The sequence below is a fragment of the Mustela erminea genome, chromosome 13 (assembly GCF_009829155.1).
Source record: "Mustela erminea isolate mMusErm1 chromosome 13, mMusErm1.Pri, whole genome shotgun sequence".
Classification (NCBI taxonomy): domain Eukaryota; kingdom Metazoa; phylum Chordata; class Mammalia; order Carnivora; family Mustelidae; genus Mustela; species Mustela erminea.
The window spans coordinates 26700776-26723708 of record NC_045626.1 but is presented as its reverse complement, the minus strand read 5'-3'; the positions used below and the strand labels follow the sequence as shown (position 1 = coordinate 26723708).

At 37.4% G+C, this 22933-nt stretch overlaps 1 protein-coding gene across 6 annotated transcripts in view; it reads right to left on the bottom strand.

The window, feature by feature from the left end:
* Positions 1-10477: 10477 nt before the first annotated feature.
* Positions 10478-22933, bottom strand: part of PIAS2 (protein inhibitor of activated STAT 2) — a 90299-nt gene continuing 77843 nt past the window's right edge. For 2 of the 6 annotated variants that reach the window (XM_032309143.1, XM_032309145.1), the window contains exons 12-14: positions 21780-21919; positions 17006-17043; positions 10478-14345 (exon numbers count right to left, since the gene is read on the bottom strand). In XM_032309143.1, coding sequence (XP_032165034.1) covers positions 14163-14345; positions 17006-17043; positions 21780-21919 — 361 coding nt within the window. In that variant the 3' untranslated portion in view covers positions 10478-14162. Of the gene's footprint in view, positions 14380-17005; positions 17044-19738; positions 19836-21779; positions 21920-22933 lie in introns of those variants that run through there. The other 4 variants (XM_032309144.1, XM_032309147.1, XM_032309146.1 and 1 more) reach the window with 4 other exon arrangements.

Here is a 22933-nt window from a genome sequence, read left to right as displayed (position 1 = left end):
AAAAAAGTTATGAGGCATACTAAACAAACCAAAACCACAGTGTGAAGAGATGGAGCAAGGCCCAGAACCAGACTTGCATATGGCAGGGATACCGAAATTACCAGGTTGGGACTTAAAACAACTTATGATTAATAAGGTAAGGACTCCAATGACACCATGTAAGAATGGATAGATAGCACAGGAAGATAAAAAAAAAACAAAAAACACCTCTAAAAATGAATCAAAAATAAATGTTAGAAATAAAAAATTGCTGTCACAAAATAATGCCTTTGATGGGCTCACCAGTGCACGGGACATGGCTGAGTACAGAGTCAGTGAGCTTGAAGAAATGTTAATAAAAACCTCCAAAATGGAAATGGAAAGGGGGGGGAAAAAAAAAAAGGAATGAGATAAAAGAAAGAGAGAGAGAGAAAACAGGAAATTCAAAATCTGTGGGGCAGTTATAAGGGTATAACATACACTTGGTAGGAATACCAGAGGGTAAAGAAAAAGAGAAAGGAATATTTGAAACAATAATCACAGAGAATTTCCCAAAATTAATGAGACACCAAATCACAGATTCAGGAAGCTCTGAGAACATAAAAACCACACCAAGCATATCATATTCAAACTGCAGAAAATCAAAGAGACAGAAAATCTCACAAGAAGCCAAAGGAAGAAAACATCTTACCTATAGAGAGGAGCCATCATAAGAATTACATTGGAATTCTCTTCAGAAACCACATAAGCAAAAAGAAAGTGGAATTAAATATTTAAAGTGGTGGGGAAAAAAGACCTGCCAACCTAAAATTATGTCACTAGCCAAATTAACCTTCAAAAGTGAAGGCAAAATACTCTCTCAGATAAACAAAAATAAAGGGAATTTGTTAGCTACAGACTTGTCTAGCAAGAAATGTTAAAAGAGATTCTGGAAAGAAGGAAAATGATACAGGTCAGGAACTTGGATCCGCTTAAGGGAAGAGTATCAGAGGAGGCCTACATGAAGGCAAAATAAAACCTTTATGTTTTCTTACTCTTATTTGAAGAGTTTCTTCAAAATAATAAAAGCAATAAAATATTCAGTGATTATAGCTACAGATAAGTTCACTGAAGGACAGTAGTACCATAAGAGATGGAGGGAGGAACTGGGAATACTCAGTATAAGACACTTCTGTTACCTGTACAGCAGGACAGTATTACTTGACAGATGACAGGGATTAGTTGCAAATGTATATTGCAAAGTCAAGGGCAAACACTAAAAAAAAAAAAGTTTTTTAAAAAAGGTAGAAAACTGGGGTGCCTGGGTAGCTCAATGGGTTAAGCCTCTGCCTTTGGCACAGGTCAAGGTCTCAGGGTCCCTCTCTCTGCCTGCCTCTCTGCCTACTTGTGATCTCTGACAAATAAATAAATAAAATTTTAAAAAAAATTTAAAAAGGTAGAACTGACATACTGCCAAGAAAAAAATGAAACATAAAATGCAGAAAAAGAGGGAAAAACCCCGTATAAGATGGGCAAAAAACAAAGCAAAAAAAAAAAAAAAAAAGGCACATATTGACCCACCTAATATAAAAAACCACTTCGAGTGTTAATGGTGCCAATGCACCAATTAAAAGACAGACTACCAGGGGCGCCTGGGTGGCTCAGTAGGTTAAGGCCTCTGCCTTCGGCTCAGGTCATGATCCCAGGGTCCTGGGATCGAGCCCCATGTCGGGTTCTCTGCTCCGCAGGGAGCCTGCTTCCTCCTCTCTCTCTGCCTGCCTCTCTGCCTACTTGTGATCTCTGTCTGTCAAATTAAAAAAAAAAAAAAAAAAAAAAAAAAAAAAAAAAAAAGATAGACTACCCGAGTGAATCAAAAACAAAACAAGGCCAAACTATGTTGTCCACCAGAAACCCACTTTAACCATAAAGACACAGATAATAAAAAGTAAAGGAAGGGAGAAAGATGCACCATGGTAACACTAATCAAAGAAAGCTAGAATAGAATAGAATAGCTCTATTAATTTCAGGCAAATCACACTTCAGGAGGAAAGCTACTGGGGACAATGGGGTCATTTCTTCAAGAAGACAGAACAGTCCTTAATGTGTCTGCACCTAATAGTAATTCAAAATAGTTGAGTTAAACCAGACAGAACTCAAGGACAGATGGATACATCCACCACATAGTTGGAAATTTCCACACCTACCAGTAGCGGGCAGATCCAACAGGCACAAAATCAGAACGTGAGGACTTGCATAGCGCCATCCACCAGATCTAAGGGGCATCTGTGAAACACCTCATCTGACAACAGTCTTCAAGCCCACACAGACACTCATCAAGAGTGACCACATTCTGGGTAGAACATATCCTAGCACGTTTAAAAGAACAGAAAACATATAATTCGCTCTCAGACCACAAGAGAATTAAATTAGGAAGCAATAAGAGAGGACACAGAACACCGCCCCCCCAACAAAATCTTGGAGATTAGATTGCATACTTCTAAATAGTGTGTAAGCCAAAAATGTTGCAAGAGAAATTTTAAAATATTGTTAACTAAATGAAAATGAAAATGCCACTTATCAAAATTTATGGGATATAGCCAATTGTACTCCAGAGGAGACTTTATACCACTGAATGTATATATTAGAAAAGAAGAAATATCTAAAATCAACCATCTAAGCTTCCACTTTAGAAAACTAGAAAAAGAGGACCAAAGTGAGTAGAAGAAATAATAAAAATTAAAGAAGAAATCAATGCAATTAAAAATAGGAAATCAGTGGAGAAAAACCAATGAACACAACCTCCTTTCCCCAACCCCAAAGTAGTTAAATTGATAAACCTTAGGCCAGGCTAATTAAGATAAAAGGAGAGAAGATACAAATAACTCATAACAGAAACAAAAGAAAGACATTTCTGATACCATGGACATTAAAGGATAATAAAGGAGTACTCTGCACAATTCCATGCCCACAAATCTAATAACCTAGAAGAAAGGAGCCAATTCCTTGAAATACATAAACTACCAAAATTCACACAAGGAGAAATAAGTGATCTGGATAAGCCTATATCTACCAAAGAAACGAAGTTGATCATATTTAGCTTCCAAAACAGAAAACACCACAATGTTTGAATTCTACCAAACATTTAAGTATGAAATGATACAATTTCTCTATAAACTCTTCCAAAACAACAGAAGCAGAGGGAGTACTTCTTAACTAATTCAATGAGGCCAGCATCACCCTAATGCCAAAAGCGGGCATTACAAGAAAACTACAGACCAGTATCTCTCATGAACACAGCTGCAAAAATCTCCACAAAATATTAGCAAATCATATGTATAAGAATTATACATGATGACTGAGTGCAATTTATTGAGGTATGCAAGGCTGTCTCAACATTGAAAAATCAATTAACATAATCCATCACATCACGAAAAGAAAAACACATGATCGCATCCATAGATGCAGACAAAGCATTTCGCTAAATCCAAGACCCATTCATGATAAAAATGCTCAGCAAACTAGGAAGAGAGAAGAACTTCCTGAACTTGATAAAGAACACTGACTAAAAACATACAGTTAACATCATACTTAGTGAAGAGAAATTCAATCTTCCCACTAAGATCAGGAACAAGGCAATGATGTCACCTCTTACACTCTTGATTCGTATCATACTGGAAGTCCTAGTTAATGCAGTAAGACAGTAAGAGCTGTATAGATTAGGAAGGAAGAAATACAACTGTCTTTGTTTGCAGATGACATGACCATGTAGAAAATCCAAAATAATAGACAAGAAACCTCCTGGAACTAGTAAGTGATTAAGGAAGGTTGACGGATGAGGATAAAGTCAACTGATTTCTTATACAGCAATAATGAATAACTGGAATTTAAAATAAAAATACAGTACCAAAGGAAAACAAATAAATATTTAGGTATACACTTAACAAATTATGTATAAAATCTATTTAAAGAAAAAACTGCAAAACCCTGATGAAAGAAATCAAAGAAGATAAATAAATGTATAGCTATTTCATGTGTATGGGTATGAATACTTAATACTGTTAAGATGTCAAGATTTTAAGATGTCAAGATGTTTTCTTCAACATAATCTATTCATATAACGATTCATATAAATCACAATAAGTTATTTTGTAGATATTGAGAAACTGATTCTAAAGCTTATAGACAGAGGCAGAAGACCCAGAATAACCAACACAATATTGAAGAACAAAGACAGACACTACCCGACTTTCAAGTCCTAATATAAATCTACAGTACCCAAGACAGTGTGGTATTGGCAAAAGAACAGGCAAATAGACCAACAGAAGAGAATAAGGAGCCTAGATGCAGACCCACGCAAATACAGTCAACTGATCTCTGGCAAAGGAGTAAAGGCAATTCAATGGAGAAAGGAAAATCTTTCAATAAATGGTACTAGAACAGACATCCACATGGAAAAAAAAAATCTAGGCAGAAGCCTTATACCCTTCACAAAAGTTAACTCAAAATGAATCACAGACCTAAATGTGAAATGCAAGGTATAAAACTCGTAGAAGGTAACATAGGAGAAAATCTAGGTGATGTTGGGCTGAGCAATGACTTTTATATACAACACAAAAATGACAATCCATGAAAGAAAAAAAAAACTGCTACACTGGACTTCATTAAAATGAAAATTTAAATTTTAGAATTAAAAACTTCTGCTCTGCAAAAGACACTGTAAAGAGAAAAGATGATAAGACTCAGACTCAGAAAGACATTTGCAAAACATATATTTGATAAAGGACTGGTTTCCAAAACCAAAAACTCTTAAAATTCAGTAATAAGAAAATGAACTGCCCAACTAAAAAATGGGCAAAGGATCTGAACGGACATCTCATCAGAGAAGATGTACAGATGGCAAATAAGCATATGAAATGATACTTAACATCACAAATCACTAGGGAATTGGGAATTAAAACAATGAGATCCTGCTATATAGCTATTAAAATGGCTAAAATTCAAAACACTGACAATGCCAAACACTGACAAAGACGTAGAAAGCATGGGAACTCAAATTTGCTGTAAGTGAAGTCATACGGCGTTTGTCTTTCTGACTTATTTCACTTAGTGTAATATCTGCTAGGTCCATCCCTGTAGTTACAAATGGTAAGATACCACCATGTTATGGCTGCACAGAACTCCATTGTGTGTGTATATACACCGTCCATCTATTGAATGTATTCAATCTGAGGTCACTTGGGTTGCTTCTGTATCTTGGCTATTGCAAATAATGCTACAACGAAGATAGGGGTGCATATATCTTTTTTTGTGAATTTGTGTTTTCATTTTCTTCAGGTAAATACCCAGAAATGGAACTGCCGGATCCTTCGATCTCTTTTTAATTTTCTGAGGAACCTCTAAACTGTTTTCCATAGTGACTGCAATATACATTTCCACGGTGCACAAAAGCACCCTTTTCTCCACAGCCTAACACTTGTCATTTCTATCTCTGTTGACTTTGTACCTCCATTCTCATCTCCTTCCCACTTCTGGAACTGGCCACTCCACTTGGTTCTCAAAAACATAAAAGCAAAACCATCACATGAAAGCATTATACTCTCTGCTACCTAATGGACCCAACGATGTCCACATCCATTTCTCATCTGCCTGATATGGAGCCCAACTTTCCCCTCTTGCTCAGGGACCTGATGTACCAACGATCGTGGCCAACCCCCACTGTACTAACCACATTCACTTCTCCTCTCCTACAGTCTGCATCTCACTATCTAATTAGTATTGGAACATGAAACTCAAGATTTTTTCCATCTTAAAAAAAGAAATTCCCTCCACTATACACATTTCTACTGTGAAAACCTCAGCCTTCGTCAGAGCCAGCTGAGTTGTATCGGCACACTTCATTTCTGTACTTGGCCACCCTTGTCCCACTGAAACCTAGATTTACCCTCATCGTTCTACTGAACTTGCTCTTGGTGCAATCACTAGATATGGCCAGGTTGAGAAAACCAAAGGAAGATACAGATTATCTGTATCTTATTCCAGAATGCATATGCACTCCCCCCCCCCCCCATTTTAATGAGCTTCGCCTTACAATCAATGCAACTGAAAACAATGGGTCATAGTTTAGGCTTTTCTTCATTTACACAAAGCTGTTGCAATCAGTCAGGTATAGATTTAATCAAATAGTGTTTCTAAAGTTGGTTCTTCTACTGGATACTTTTTACAGTATAGGAGCTTTTATAAACTCCACTGAAACTTTCTTCTTCTTGGAGTGCTCTATTGTTTTGGACTCTGCTATCCCTCCTGATTTCCTTTCTACCTCGGGTGCTCCTTCTCTAGCTCTTCTCTCACTCATTGACTTCTCAGGTTGAGGTCCTGCATTTTCATGGTTTCGATACTGCCTGTATGTGATAGGGTAAGCCTGTTGCTCATCTAACGGCATGTGGGCATGTCTTCCAGAGACTTCGGATGATCTCATTCTTATTCCAGTTCCGAAATAGACTCCAGTGACGACTTGGGTCAAGATGCTATTAGCCTTGGGAGACGGGCTGATAAATTAGAATTACCTCTACAATTGTACTGTGTAACTCAGTGTGGCGTTCCTGACCCAGATGAGTGGTCTTATGTATATAGATCAAATTTCCTGGGAGGAAAGAGGAGGCTGGGTCTGCAGGGGGCTTATTTAGGCTTTCAGGTTTAAATATAGTATCTGCTTATACATTATTATCCTCAGTGCACCCTGCCCTAAAACTCACCATTCCCAGTGCTTGTCCCTGTAAGATTCTAGAATCTAGGTCAGTGCACTCACTTTCTCCCAAACCCCAAGCATGTGTCACTTCTACCATCTGCCCCAAACATGTTTTCCTCTCTTGGTGAACGCTGGTCAGCTGGTAAATTATTTCCCCTTTCAGCACAAGTCAAATACAAACGGTTACCCACCACTTCTTCATTTACAAATATTTATTGAGCACCTAACATGCACCACACACCTTGTTAGGCTCTGGGATGCATGTGAAGTGAGATCACCCCTACCCTCACGGAGCTTACAATCTAGTAAGGGAAACAGACAATTCACAGTGAACCAACACATGAATAAACACAGGTTGTGACAAGTGCCATAGAGAAATATAAACAGTGGTATGATACAGGACAGTTAGGAAACAACTACTTTTTAGACAATGATCGTGGACGGCCCAAGGTGGTTAAAGGGGCGATTTGAAGCCTGCCTCGCCACTTACAAGCTGCAGGACCCCAGGAAAGTCACGCACCTTCTCGTGATCTGTTTCTACATTTACGAAATGGGAGTCAGACTCCACCAAGGCTGCCATCAACTCCTAATGATCGTGAGAACTGCTCAGGGCCTTTCACTTCTTTCTAAGGCCCTGCCGGATTTCTTGCACAAACGTGCAGCTATTCTGAACATCTTCAGTTCTCTTGACGAACGATCAACTGCCATGGTCCTACTCATCGGGAAACTTCTCTGGGATCAGTCAGTTGCCTTAGCTATGGGCTACTGTAGCACCCTCTACTTTCCCTTTTACCGCTGCACTGTAATCTCCCTATTTCGCTCATCTTCATTCTAGTGAATCACAACTTGGGTGAAGGTCGGGATTTATCTGCCCTGTGTTCTGAGTGCCTGACACAATGCCTGGCATGTAACACAGGACCTCATATTTGATGGCTGATACTTCTGTAAGACAAAAGCAGCAGCAGAGAGGTGAAAGACATTCAGAAATGAGGGGGTTGATGGAGGAAGGTCCTGAAGATGACAGGAGACAAAAGTCAGAAGTCCATGGGGCTGAACTGGCCTTCGGGCCCACCAAATCCTCTGAGACTGGGATGAAGGAGAATGAAGATGGGCACATGTGGAGAGAAATCATACTGGCAAACTGAATCTTGAGTGCATTAGGAAGCAAGGTCATCTGCAGAGACAGATGTGGTCTGAAAAGGAGTAATGTTTGTAATAATCGACAGGAATGGGCAAAAGCAGCATGTGATGCCAAATCAAAGGATGGATGGGTGACCCTGAAGGAAGGATGTGGGGATACTTTCAAGGCTGTAATAATGTAGGAACAGTGTAAGGTGGACAGGAAGTACAGAGAAAATGCAAGGGGTGAAATACTGGTTGGGCGTTTCAGTGCAAAAAAGTATCGGAGGTAACCAAAAAATCTCACAAGCTAGGCTGCTGGATGGATGACCTGTCAAAACATTGAAGACCACAAAGTTAGAGATGGCAAGAAAGACTGTGAGTAAGGAAGCAAATTCAAGCACAGGGTCAGGTTACTTGACAAGAGTATAAGTGGCTAACAGAACCTCACACGGGCTGCAAATGGGGCAGATTTTCATCAGAGGCCAGGGGAGGAATTACTTAGAAATTACAGTAGAGGAAGGGCAGCAACCACACACTTCTTAAGGTATGTGGAACGTGAACACAGCCCACACTGGTGAGAGGTGCAGGGCATGGCCAGGACTTGAGGTGACAAGGCAGTGAAGAGAAAAATCCAGAGAAAAGGTGGGGAGGCAGCTAGCATGGTTTAGCAGGGAGAGTGGATGGGCAACTGGGAGGCAGTAGATCTATAGAGTGGAGACCAGTTAAGAGTGAAAACAGACAATGAAGGCAGGCCACACATCTTCACAAGACTGCAGAAAAACAAACATGAGTTTCAAAGGCCCTTCCCTTTTGAAATCTCATGCTTAACATCAAACTGCTCATTGCCTCCCCAAATGACTAATGCCCATTTTAACTGCATCCTCTCTCTTGTAAAAAGATCCATTATCCTTGTTACCCAGGCTTGAGAAATGGACTCAGCCCTCACACCTCTATCTATCTATTCATGCCACCAAATCTGGAGTCTTCGTTTGAAATGCCTCCAGGGTCCACTCCTTCCTTATTTCTGTGGCCATCCACAGAAATGGATCTAAAAATCAGAATCATCTAAAAATCAGTTTTTAGAATCTTAGGTCTAGATTCCCAGATAGCCTGATTAACGTCACTTCGATTTAGTCAGAGGGCTTTTGAGATAAGTCTGTTTCAGACTCCCAAGTCCACTGAGAAATTTACTTAAATCTGTTCCCTCATCTGTAAAATGAGGACCATACCACTTCCCTTTGTAGGGCAAGCATAAGGAATGAGACATTTTTGTAAGATTCTTAGCACAATACCTGGTAGTAGGTGAGAATCTTTGATTTTTGAAAAGCTGATTGGGAGCCCTTTGAAGCCTGGGACCAGATTTTTTTATTCCACTGTATCCTACACACATTTCTAAGACATACTAAATATGTGAATAGTTCGATGAAGGCCAAAATAAGAGGCATATTCTATTTTATAACACAACCCTCTTCTTCACTTAAGAGTTAGGCTTTGAGAACACAGAATGAAAAAGCTTTAAAAGCCATTCTGGAAATAAAAAGCAGTCTGGGAAATTATGTGGTATGTCAGTCAAGAAAATAATACACCTTGAACATTTGTCATGGCAATCTGCTTTGGGAGAGGGTTTGTTTTTGCCACAGAGCTGCCCTTAGGACTCCAAGATACCACTGGAAACACGAAAGAATACCAAGTGAAATGAGCAAAGCTTGGCCCTGCTTTTGTTGATCAGCCTTACCACTCTTCTAGTTTGGGCTGGACTGCCTTAGGAGATCCCACTGGCTTTGGGGAGCTCAGAAAGCCCAAAATGGAGCCTATAAAAAGAGGAAAAAAAAGAAAGCTGGCTACTAAGGGCTGGCCCTAGGTACAAATAGTTTAAAAAAAGAAAAAAAAGTGTGAGGCTTTAACTAAAAATAGAAAACATGGACTGACAATGGGCTATTTCAGAGGGCAAGTAAAACTGTGTGAAAAATTATCTGGATATCCTTAGGCAGGTGTATCTGCCACACGTCCAACAGATGTAGTTGAAACTGAGACACCCCAGGAAAATCTCTGCCAATTACTTCCTTATCAGCCCAGCTCACCAGGGTCAGAAAGGTAGAGTCGTACTTAGTATAAATGCCAGCAAAGAGGCGAATGAATGGTGCATATCCTTGGAAAGTATGGCTAAAGAGTTTTTCTTATATCATATGGAGTACAGATCAGTAATATCATGTGGAAAAGTGAGTCAAGAACCACAAAAGTGTTTGTTTCCCTGACCCAGAAATTCCATCTCTAGTAATTCATCCTAAGGAAATAACTTACACACAAAGACATTGGCTGTAACTTTATGAGATGCAATCTAAAACGTCCAGTGGGGAAAGGGGATACGCATCAGGGCACATCCAGATAATGGAATATCACGCAATGAATAAAAGTTGACAGTTTTTAATGACATGTAGACCGAGGGAAAAAAACCAAGACACAAATTATATTGAGAATGAATAATGCTATGTCAAAATATGCACAAGTAGCAGAGAGACGGCAGGAAATATGTAAAAATATCAAAGTGCTTATTTTTCTTTATACTTTTCTGTATTGTCTAATTTTTCCTCAACGAGCACATATGACTGACATAAACAGAAAAAACAAAAACATGATTGAATCAGGCAAGCATTAAAGAAGAATGGGCACTTTTATATAGCTTTATTTATTTCTGCTAGGAGTTGGGAGTGTGGCTCCTAATAACAAAAAAAGGGGGGGGCGGGGCTTACAAACCGGTCATTCATTTGACAGGAGCATCAGACTCTTAAAAAAAAGCAGAGAAAGTCTTAAATTTTTTCCCACAAGTTTCACTATATTCATGTAGAACTGCAAACAGAAAAAAACGGTGAATCAAACCGAATTGTCAATCACTGACCTTACTGACGATATGCTCCCACAGCACATGGACCCAGGGCCACATAACACATCACACCCAAGTTTAAATGAAAAGAATTAGGAAAACAAGTGTTTACTTAGGAAAAAAAAAAAGGGAAAAAAGTAAATAGTTAACGCTTTTGTACCAACTGGGCGCTAAAGAGAAATAAAAACCATACCCGAGAATTAAAACTAATGTTTAATTTTTTGGTAAAAATCAAATTTACTGAAAAAAACAAAATGTGACTAATGAATACTCTATTAGCAAAAGGAAAACAATCTTGGTTACTAAATGACTAGTATCCAGGACTGGCCTGAGGGCAGAACGCCTGACAGGTTTAATGTCAAGAAGTCTTTGTTGAATACCATTTCACCTAAAATCCAAGTTTACTCCTCCTTCAAACTCTTTTAAGATTCTACCCTAGGGAAACTTACTTTATGTCAAGAGGCATGGCTCAACTTACTTATTAGACTTACAACCCTCCCCTAATCATAGTATTTTCATCCTAGCTTTCCTGAAGTACACTGTAAATGCCACATAACCTAAATTTACTGCTATTATTTCACTTGGGCTTATAATTATTCTATGGCAGATGCCAAGTATTTTTACCTTCTGGTAAAGGCATTTACCTCCTTCTGGGCAGAAATGGAAATTAAAAATCCTAAAGTGGCTCATCTAAGGGTCAGAAAGTGAGTGAATGTCCGCAGAGTTTAGCTGTGAAGCTATTTTCAGCACCAGTTACATAGTAGTCGGGAGTCACCAAACCCAGGAAAGCTCTTAACATTTCTACATGCATAAGGATCAAAACCACAGGCTGCCTCAGTGTTTTAAGAAGAGACCAGTAGGTGCAGTCTGCAGTTTCCTTCCTTAAACAAGACCTCCACATAATCACTAGCAGGCTGACATCTATGTAACGGCTAAGACAACCTCCTCTTGAAACTACATTACGCTGGGTTATGCAGAAATCTGGGCAAGTAAAATAAACTACTAAAAAAGTCAGGGTCTTGGGGAGAAGTATTTGGTGATCATCCTTTAAAAAAAAAGAAAAAAGATAACAACTCAATGATCATGCTGTTTTAAGGCAAAAGCATAAAGTACTCACCCTCAAGATGCATACATAAAAGCCCCAATTTTAAGATTACAGACTTAAAAGTATATTTTTAAAAATGTTAGTCGCCTGTATAAATTATAATTTTATGTAATTTCAGTATAAAGCACCAAAAATGAACACTAAAACTGTTCACATAAAATCGTAGAAAAGAAACAAAGCACAACTATAAAAGCACAGAGGTATCGGTTACAAGAACCAAGTAAATAATTTCTATGAATATATTTTCATTTAACCTTATAAAACTTTGTTGATTACGCTGGGGAGGGGGGAGTCCAAGAATCTAAAGGGTAATAAAATGGTAACAAATATACATCATTTATTTATTAACAAATTATATACCACACAAATCAGAGTTACGTTTTCTATCTGATTACAGAGTTAACAGAGATTGCATCTGTGTGTAGAGCAGCAATATAGAATCTTACGAGGAACAAATTCTCTACGTGGACCAAAGCTCTGTAACATGAACTAGAACTCTAATGACTAAGAAGGTGAAACTGGCAATGACGATACAACTGCTGCAAGAAGATTCTGGTTTGTTTCCATGTTCTCAATAGTAAGCAGATCTCCAAAAGGAAGAATGCATTAAGTAAAGGGATGATGTAGCCAAAGGAGATGATGTAAAAAAAAATCACATGAAATTAAGTCAGGATAAAAGGAGCACAGCGCCATGAAAACTCGAGGTGTTTAAAAACAAAAACCACCCAAGCAGTGACAAGTCATCGTCCTAGAGTTCCACCAACCCTGAAGTAATGCATTGTGTCCCTGATCTAACTGAACTCGATCTTTTTGGCTGGCACTTCAGTCTGAGAAATCAGTTAGATTAGTCATTTTTAAAAAGGGTTTTTTTATTTTTAAGGTAGATACAGTTAGGGAGAGAAAGATAAACATTAGAAAAGTATTAATTCCTTGAGAACTCAAAAATTTAGGGAGCCAAATGAAACAAAGGGAAATATAAAATGTGGATAGAAATGTTTCTCTAAGGGTAAAAGTCGGTCTCCAGGGGAATTGAAAATCAAGTCCACTCTGAGTGAGTGGTTTTCAAAGTGGGCTGCGGGCCCATCCTCCCCAAAACCTCCTTATTTTATATTCACACACTTCTAACTTTGTGTATCCTTTGTGGTTATTCCCTTCTTTATAAAAAAAAAAAAAGGAACGGGAAATCCAATGCAGTCCCCATGCCTCGCCATGGTTTGTGTCTTCTAATTAAGTTTGAAAATCATCACTGGGACTGTACTGGTGAGAAATGTGTGACCAGAGTTCTAAATCACATCCGCTTTGTTAGTGTTATTAAAACATGAAAAGTTTCAACAAAGATTTGCATATTATTCTATAAAATAAAATGAGCAAAAGTAGTTCCTAGAAAGAGATTAAACTCTGTTAATCCCACATCCCCAAAATCTGTTCTTCTACTGCCTCAAAGCTCGCAATGTTCCTGGTCAGTGTGAGCAAGATTCCAATGAACATTCTAGCCACAGGTTACTCCAAAAACATCTCATTCGACATTCAATAGCTGCACAGAATTTCTTTCTCGGGAAGGCAAGCCCAATTTTGTAGAAATCTCTAGAATGAGAATGGACAATTACCAAAAATAACACGCATTACATCAGGGCAGAATATGCATAGTGTTCTTCAGCACAATCACTGAAATCAAGCAGCCGATTCCCAGAACTTCCCTTTGCAACTGCTAGCAAACAACATCAAAGTGTAAATGACAACCAGGGAAAAATAAGTAACACAAAGGCCATTTTTCTTTGATGTAATCAGGAAGAAAAGGGGAACTGCGGGAAGAAAAGTGGAGCCAAGCTCTGGCCACCTAGCAAGACTTCATTATTCGATGAAACAGAACAAATCTCCGTGGAAAGGACTCATTCAGCAAACATGACTTCCTTCCATGTATTTTTCCTTCACATCAGGTTAAACAAAAGTTGCCGTCATTTTAGAATCATTGATTACATCCTTTTTTAGTTAGAAAAAAGTTTACTTGAATATTTACATAATTTTATTGCTGTTACAACAAAAAAAATTTTAACCGATGTGTGTAGAATCCATCCAGTAACACAGGAAATCGAAATCCATCTCTGGAGAAGATACAGTTAGAGCCGAAATGTATCTGATGCTCAGAGTACAGCATGAGTAAGAAAAATCCTTGCATGTCATTTGGTTCTTGCTGTAGTCATCTGTGATCATCTCTCAGAAAGCAGAAGAATCCATTTGACGTTTCAATAAATATCAAAGTAATTGTTACTGAAAAAAATAGCTTCCACGGACCAGAGATCCAAGAAAGAACAGTTTCGATGAATGATTCCTAGAATCGAGTGAGTCCTCCTTTAGTCCAGTGAGATGATGTCAGGAATGTTACTTCCACTGCTGGTTATGACCCCTGTCTCACTCCTGCTGCTGGAGGAACTAACATGAGTACTGCTTTCATGGGGGCTGGTGGTGGTGACAGACGTACTGCTTGCTGTTAGGGGTGAGGTGAGACTATCCAAAAACATAGGAGGACAGTACTGCTTGAAACAAACAATGATGCCGATGAGGAAGAGGCTACATTGATTTTAAATAAAGAGACTAGAAATTGTTAGATATGTACAAGTGATAGCCATATATTTAAATCCCCACAGGGTTTAGAATTTCTCAAAACTTCGTATCTTTGGATAAAAGGTGGCATGAATTTAGTTATCTATTCTACTGTTTAGTGAGTGTGGCATATTTTTCATTTTCTCAAATCTATGGAGAATTTGTTGAGCAAGTATATAGATACAAGTATAAAAATGTCAACAACAATAAAATTATTTAATAGTAAATACTGGCCCCACAATTATGACTCATACTTAACCTCCGAAAGAATATGCTCACTAAATGTATTTCTACCAGGTTTAAATCACATCAAAAAGGCTAGCAAATACTTATTTCTAATGGTATTAAGCAAAAATGCCAATGCAAAATTCAATAATTCTATCAAAATTTACTATTTATCAGACTTTTCAGGAATAATGTTAAGATCAAGCAACTCAAGAGTCCAAGCCTCTGGACATGCATGAAGTGATACCTGTGTAATCAGGATCACAGCGTTCATTCTGAAACAGAGACTACATGCTAGCTAACTACCACTATAGGATGTTCAGAACAAAGAAGTATCCCATATAACCTCAAAATTTTGGAATAAATCTTAAAAGAGATCTAATCTAATCTTCCTTGTGAGACTCAATACCCGCCCTCCGAGAATTTATATTTCAAGTTTCCTTACCATCTTGATCGCTGACCCCCATATTCAAATCCAAGTTTAATACTCTAATATTGCCCAAGAGAAGTAGAGAGACAGGAGCTAATAGTTTGTTTTATGTCACCACAGAATATTTTCGGTGAGAAAAAACAGCACTGACTTTAGTGAGGTCCAAAATATACACGAGAAGCCCTAAAAGTTGGTCTTTAGATTAAAGGTATCAAAGATGATCAGTAAGGATATCCTATCAATATTACCAATTCTATAAATTTCTCAGCCTATCATTAGACTTAAATCGCCAAACAGGAATTTAAAACTGAAGCTGTTTCGACTACATGATCTTCCAAAAGATCTTAAAACAGCAACGACAGCCCCAGGCTTACACTGCCAGTCAGTGGAAGAGCAGCAACTAAAATTCAGGCTGCTTTACCGAAAAAGGTAGTTTAGTGGCTAGGATGGGTAACGGTCTTGGTTCATCAATAAAATGAAAGTCATGCACAAAGAGATCAAAGGGATATTGGTTAAGGGTGGTGGGGGGGAATAGTTCTTAAAGAGCTTCTCAGAAGCTCTGAAGAGAGAATTGTAAGGCATTAAACTATTTTAAAATCAGATCAATTCTAATTTTCCACTAATATTGAGGGAACAACCTGGAAAAAAGCCCAGAAACTTGCATTTTATTTCTACTTCCTCTCAGGCTGTTTTTGACTGCCTGGTAATAAAAAGATCCTCTCTTGCTTATAAGACGAAGGCCAGACACCGCGTCCTGCTGTCAGTAGGCCCTGCGAATTCTTGCAACACTTGGGCAGCAGCCATTTCACCTCTAACTCTTTCTGTGTAACTGGGACATATCTACACAAAGATAACAGGGCTTAAGGGGGGCACCATGGAGATAAAGAATAAATCTAAGGATTCTTAGGAAAACTGAAGGTACCACCTCACCCTTCTACTGGCCTAACAAGTAAGTTAGCTGGACTGACACTAAGTATGCCAAACAACACTATGAAACCAAAACCCTCTGGTTCCAAGATCATTTTTTTAAAGGATGATTCTCATAAAAATCAGTAATATTTTAAGCCTGAAGAATCCATTCCCTAGAAAAACATATAGCTACCTTTGCTACAGAACCTACTGATGTAACAAAGTCAACTCAGGGTGAGAAGAGATTCCTCATTCCACACGTTACCCTGGGCCCAAACTTTCAGTGCTGGTTTTTGTGATCAGACACAGAGTCCTGACACAGAAGGCCACTTCTGAGGCCTATGAAGCGGTGGTCTGTGGGTCTTCCTCTGGCCCTCCCTACCCTCAGCAATTCTCTCCAAGTCTCTGTTCCCCCTCCACACTCCCTTCTGTTTCTCCCATGCCTTTCCCTCCTCTGCTCTGCCTCCACTATAGGCCTGTCAGTCCAGGTGTGCTACAGGTCTTCATATTGGGACTCTAGGATACTCCACTTTCTTATCGCTGGCAGAGAAAATAGGAAGGACTGGTTTATAGCAACTTCAGACTGGGGCATCTCCGACATTTAAATCTGACTGCCTCTAAACACAAGGAAGAATCAAGCTAATGATTCAAACCTGTTGAACCATCTTCCACTCTATTCTACATACAGAACAAGTGTTTCATAAATAATCTCCGTCAAGTTTTAACTTCCAGGGATCATTGCTTCCCCTCATTTTAATCACTCAAGTGCTTGTAGGAAATGCCAACTGATTATTAAGCTGAATAAAATGTAATTAAAAATTCATGTATTAAGTCGAAATAACATAAATTTTAAAATAGCAACTTTATTCCTCCAAATAAAAATGTGAGATATTTATATAGTAATTCCTTTCCATCAAGTTGAGTAACTGAAAGTTGACTGTCCTGATTTTATGCAACTGGTCATTTTTAGTTAGTATGACATAACCAACAATCAAATACAAATTAGTTGCTTAAACTCAGGGTACATACCTGGGGATCAACTGGAATAAGGGAAAGAAAATCCAAACCTAAAACAAAAATGCTTTGTTAATAGTTGTCTCATATTTTGGAGACAAGAATTATTTCCCAAAATCATTTTGTATTTATCATGAGTCATAAAACATTTGGGTAAGTGCTTACCATTCTGCCATAGAGAAGTTCAATACCACAATCAGTGATATTTAAAGTACATAAAACCCCCAAATAAACATATTTCCTCACAAAACAATTGGAGGGACTTAAAGGGACCAGAGACTTAAAGGGACCATTCTAGATATTAATAGAAAAGTATGACTAGTAAAAGCAAACTTTTCCCTTTCATCACTTAACAAAATGAGAAGCAATAAAAATGATGAGAGAATGATCTGGATTCGGACCATTAAAAAAAAAACATACTTAGGCTCTTAGGATACTTCACATTTATTTTTTAGAAATACACCACATTGAGGTTCATCTAAAATATCACTTCTTAAACAGATGTCTCTTTCATGGATCGCTCTCTGTCACCCTGTCACCACATCAAGAGTCATACACAGTTCAACACTCTGCACAAAGCAAGCACTTGGTTAACTGCTGCTCACTAACAAGTCAAATCTTAGTAGGGTTTACTGGGTTATTAGCTAATGCAGTTTTCTAAACCAAAGATCTGGGATTCTCCAATAATGCTTTAAAAACAGGAGTGTGGAAAGTTTGCCCAGTAATACAACTCTGAAGTATTAATATTATAACAAAAAATAATGGTAAAATTTCAGTTTTGAAAAATCTAGCAATAAACTTCAAAATCAGCCCCCCTAAACCTGACTAAATTTTAGAACATTAAAAAGAAAATTTACTAGGTATAGGTCAGTGAGACAGGCCAATTTCTGTTTAATTCTATGAACTTTTATATGCTGGCATTCAATGTCAATGTCACCTCAAATATAAGAATCATACAGAATTAAAGTCTGATATTAGACTGTTACTCAAAATAGAGAATATTTGTGGAAATGATATTGAAAAAATTTAATAACCAGTATGAATAATTTATACCTCTTTTAAAGTATATTTATTCCCTTATAATCTGTAAGGATATGATAAAAAGGCTTATCAAATGATACAAGCTATAGCACCAATTATTTGAAAGAAATCACTCAGTTTCTAAAGCATTTTAAAAACTGCTGATACGGTTTTTCACTATAGGCCTGTCACTAGCTTTATGATACAACAGAGCCTGAGCGAACAATGGACAAAGGGGGAGCACAATGAACTTTTCCCAATGACTTCCCCATTATACTGATCATCAGTAGATGACACATCTCGGTAAGCTGAGAGTTTCCCTTCACATTAATGATATTATTCAGTAAATCCTCCACTTCTGAACAGCATTTCAAAATCTTTCTAGCCTTTACAATACCTTCTGAATTTTATATATTCAACATTTCTATTACTGAGTAAGTCACAAAGATAATTTATTGGCATGCCCTTTAATTGACTTAATTTTATTAATTTGGTTTTGCTTCAAATGGTGTAGCATTTTTTTCTTTGCTTTTTATAGCCTAATTAATTTTATATGTTCAATCACTTTTAATGTTTGTTGAATCACTCCATTTGAATAACTTAAACCTTTTTTATAAAGCTGAAGAAAAATCTTACTATCTTTTGCAATGTTGTGTACTGAAGCCAAATCAGCTCAAAAATGCTCGTTTTCTAAATGTGTAACTATTTCCACTTCAAAACTGCAATTTAAATAAAAGGCATAGGCTTGATATGATTTTCAGGCTGTGCAGTGCCAGCACTGGAGGCTGCCCACCAAGGGGCAAAGATTCCTCAGATTTTCATTATTTCAATTACCAGCTCTTTGGAGGTACTGTCATTCTCTTCGATGATCATTTTATGTGTGGCAGTGGATAGATACTGATAAAAGATTTAAGACATTTACTTCCTCTTTATCTTTTGACACCTTATCCAAGGATAACTGAATATGGTGACTTCTAGTATGCCATAATAAAACAACTTGAAACATTTCTACGATCAGTTGAAACTCCCGACTGTGTCCCATGACACAGATGCTCTCGACACAAAATCCAATGTTTTAATGTAAATATATCTCACTGAACCCATCTTTTCTCAAACACTAACAGTGAAGTTTGATACAGTATTTCAGATGTTACTCCTTCTGACAAAAAACTCAAAACTATTCTCAACGCCTTGCATCTTAAACATTTTAAGTATACTATTAAAACTCCTATATGAAATAGATGGAGTTTCATGAATACGAATTAAAATGTTACTGCCTTGTTTCGTAGTTGAGTAAAATGTTGTTTTCTTATTTCACCATAATTTCAATTACAGCATGTTATACTGATATATTTTTATGCCCACCTAAGTATTTCATGGCTGAAAATGCTCAATTATTTTTAACTAAAAAGCAGGCAGTGTTAAAATTCTGATGATACATTCTAAATGTTTTATTTTATTAACACTGAAAAAAGTGTAGTTTTTTTAAGTGCTTCTTTATGTGAAACTGACTCTACATGTCTTATTAATAACACCACATTTTCCTTACTTGAGTCATGAACTTTAACAAAACATGATAGCTACATGATTAAATATGTAAATGTTCAGCACTTTCCAATTTTAATGATACAACTTTCGAGCACCATTCGCACCTGACAATATGGCACTAGCAATAATAAGGCAGTCATATTTTTCTTGAAATAATCAAGCTGTTTTCCATTCCATAAATACAAATTATTTGTTTTATTTTGTATTCATTGTTGCACAGTATCAGGAGGTGTTCCAAGCTGCAGTTCATTATTAATATCATTTCTTCTTTGTTCTCCTGCAGATTCAGAAGATTCACGTTTATGATGTTTAAAAGGAATGTTAAGAAATGTATTAAAACTTTGTCATTGCTCCATTCTTGATGTTCTATTTAATATTTTATTATAAATTATGAAATTTATAAATATCAAAACTCTGCACAATAGGACTAATTACATAAAAATTATGCACTGAAATAAAACCAAAATAATTACTAACTACAAAAGACCACATTGACAATAAAATCAAAGTAAAAACTAAACTATTTAGATGTAGTAATTGCTAATATATGAATAATAATTCATAGATGATGATAAACTGGAAATTCTTCTGTTCAATTCGTCAACTGGTTAAGAAAGCATTTCGACACTTCAATAACCAGGATCCCCATACTGGTTTATACTGGTCAAATATCAGCCCTCTATCTTGGTGTTAGTTCCTTAATACCAGCTTGAAATGTATTTTACAAAATATACAGTTAACATAACTTACTACTTCTTAAATCTGCACATTTTATCAATAATCTGTTTATGCCCAAATTTTGAAATAATGCAAATTCTCTAAAATTAAAAATTCACCCAGACTCACATAATTTGAAAACTGACAGAGCAAGTGATTCATAAATTGTGGCTGTTCTATTCTTAAATAGCCAGGGTCACTTTAGTAAACAAAAAGTTTTTTCAGCATTAATTTGTGTATCAAGGTTTTTAGGAACACAAATTCTTCCTTAATGCTTATTTAAAACACATACTAAGACGATACGTCATGGACACTCTTCAACTTCATTTAAAACTAGACAAAGTTAAAGGAAAACACGGCAGTTAGGAATTAAGTATCTCTGAGTTCCGTCTGTCTTATGGACCATGAAACCTCCCCTGTATCTTGACATCAAGTATTATATACAGCAAGTATTTTTTAATTGGTGCCGGATGGGCTTAACAATGTTTTAAAATACCAATTCCCCAAGTACATATGTAGTAAACATAATTAAGAAGGCTTTTTGAAAATTTCTGATAGATACTATTATTGGTCTATTCATCTTCATTAAATTTTACCCGAATTATCCGAATTTCAAGTGGCAAGATCACACTAGGCCAGATAACACAACTACCAATTGTTTCAACAACACAAATGTTGCCCAACAGAATATATACCGTGCTTAAAGCAAAGACCTCATTGAGAGGGTAAGAAAAATAAGCTGTAGGTCAAAATTAACTTCCCAAGTCTAGAAAAGAATATTAAGACTATGAGGAGGGAACTGTATTGCACCAAAAGTGCCCCTCAGAAAGAAGGGAAGTCATGAATATAAGAGGCACTGGTTTCAGCCGGCTCAAATTTGATTGACAAAAAAAGGGTCTACAAAAACAATGGCTACGGAGGGAAGAAAAGGGGGTGCAGGGTGGGAAGGGGAGGTCCATATTTTATAATATGGTCTTGGTTCTAAGGGACTTCAAGCAGCACTGAGCTTTTCAAATGTTAATACACACATAAGAAATATCCTGAAATACTAAGCAGTGCTCTAAGGAAACAGCTGGTAGACCCTACTTTTATAGAGGGGATAAAAGCCCACAGGGTAAAGCTATGGGTGATGTTAACCCTATGGTACAGCAGTATGTTCTGAAGCTCTGAGGAGCTACCAAGAAGATCGTGAGAAAATACTCTCCTGAAACTGTGAACCTGCTATGAGAAAGAAAATATCTCTCAGTACAAATTCCTTAGGAGGGAGAGTAAAGTCCATCAAATTGCCCCCTATCCTACCATATTTCCTATCGTCAGGAATCTACAGAGAGCTCTGTAGTTAAAATGGTAGGACTTGAATGTGATGCATTAAAAGATACTACCTTTAGAAGAAGCCTTCAAATTTCCTTAGAATTTGTTTCAATTTTAACACTACATTTGCTCCACAGATTTAGAGTAAAAATAAATAAAACTTGGTAACAAAATACAAGAACTCTTCACATACCTGGCAAATCTGATGACATGCTTGATATTGGCGTGTGGTGGAATGGTACTGAGTAGTCTGTTAATGAAGGCGGAATAGCAGCAGGATCAACCGAAGTCACACTGGGCACCCTTACAGAAGATGGCTGATACATGAGAACCCTGTTTTAAATAGCATGGGAAATTACAAACAATCTGGCTGTTAGTTCACAGGAGACAAGGGCTGCACCCTGGGCATTCTCAGCTGTAAGTGCACTAAGTTTCAACACACCGATATGGCGGCTGCTCACTGCACAGTCCCTCCACTCTACTCTCCTCTTTCCTAACAGTCTTCATTTTAACCTGAATGTACGAGGGCTCTCGGCAGCAGCTGCGATGTGAGAGCAAGCTGGAACGAAAACGTAACGTACAGTGCTAGAGCTGGGCAGGAAACAGTCATCCACAAGTGGAAATACACTTCACACAGGCTCTTATTAATGTACGGGTAACTCAGAGGTGGCTATTAGTAATTTTATCTATAAAGAAACTTAGAAATAAAACAGAGGACTCCTAAGATTTGATTTAAATCACTGCATCTTAAAAGTGAAGCTACTTACTATATAGCTCAACCAGAAGCCGGTCCATTCTAACCCGAACTGTGTTAATTAGCGGCATTCGTATCTGAGAATTCATCTGAGCAAAAGATAGCCCATCCTAAAGCCAGCCAGCGTGATGACAATAGGCAGCAGTCAGAAATTAGAATAAGATGATTTCTCAAGATTTAAAATATCCGGGGGCGCCTGGGTGGCTCAGTGATTAAGCCGCTGCCGTCGGCTCAGGTCATGATCTCAATGTCCTGGGATTGAGCCGCGTCGGGCTCTCTGCTCAGCAGGGAGCCTGCTTCCCCTTCTCTCTCTGCCTGACTCTCTGCCTACTTATGATCTCTCTCTCTCTGTCAAATAAATAAATAAAATCTTTAAAAAAAAAAAAAAAGAGTCTTAAAATATCTGGAAATAAAAATGTTAAATTACTATGACACCCGTCTACCCTAAAAGGGTTTATATATAGACTTTGAAATTAACTTATCATGCTAAGAGTACAAATTAAACACACTTTAAAAATATGTATAGATATATATATATATAATTAACAGCTTTATCATTTCAAGAAGCAGTGTAATTAATTATATTTTTTTAA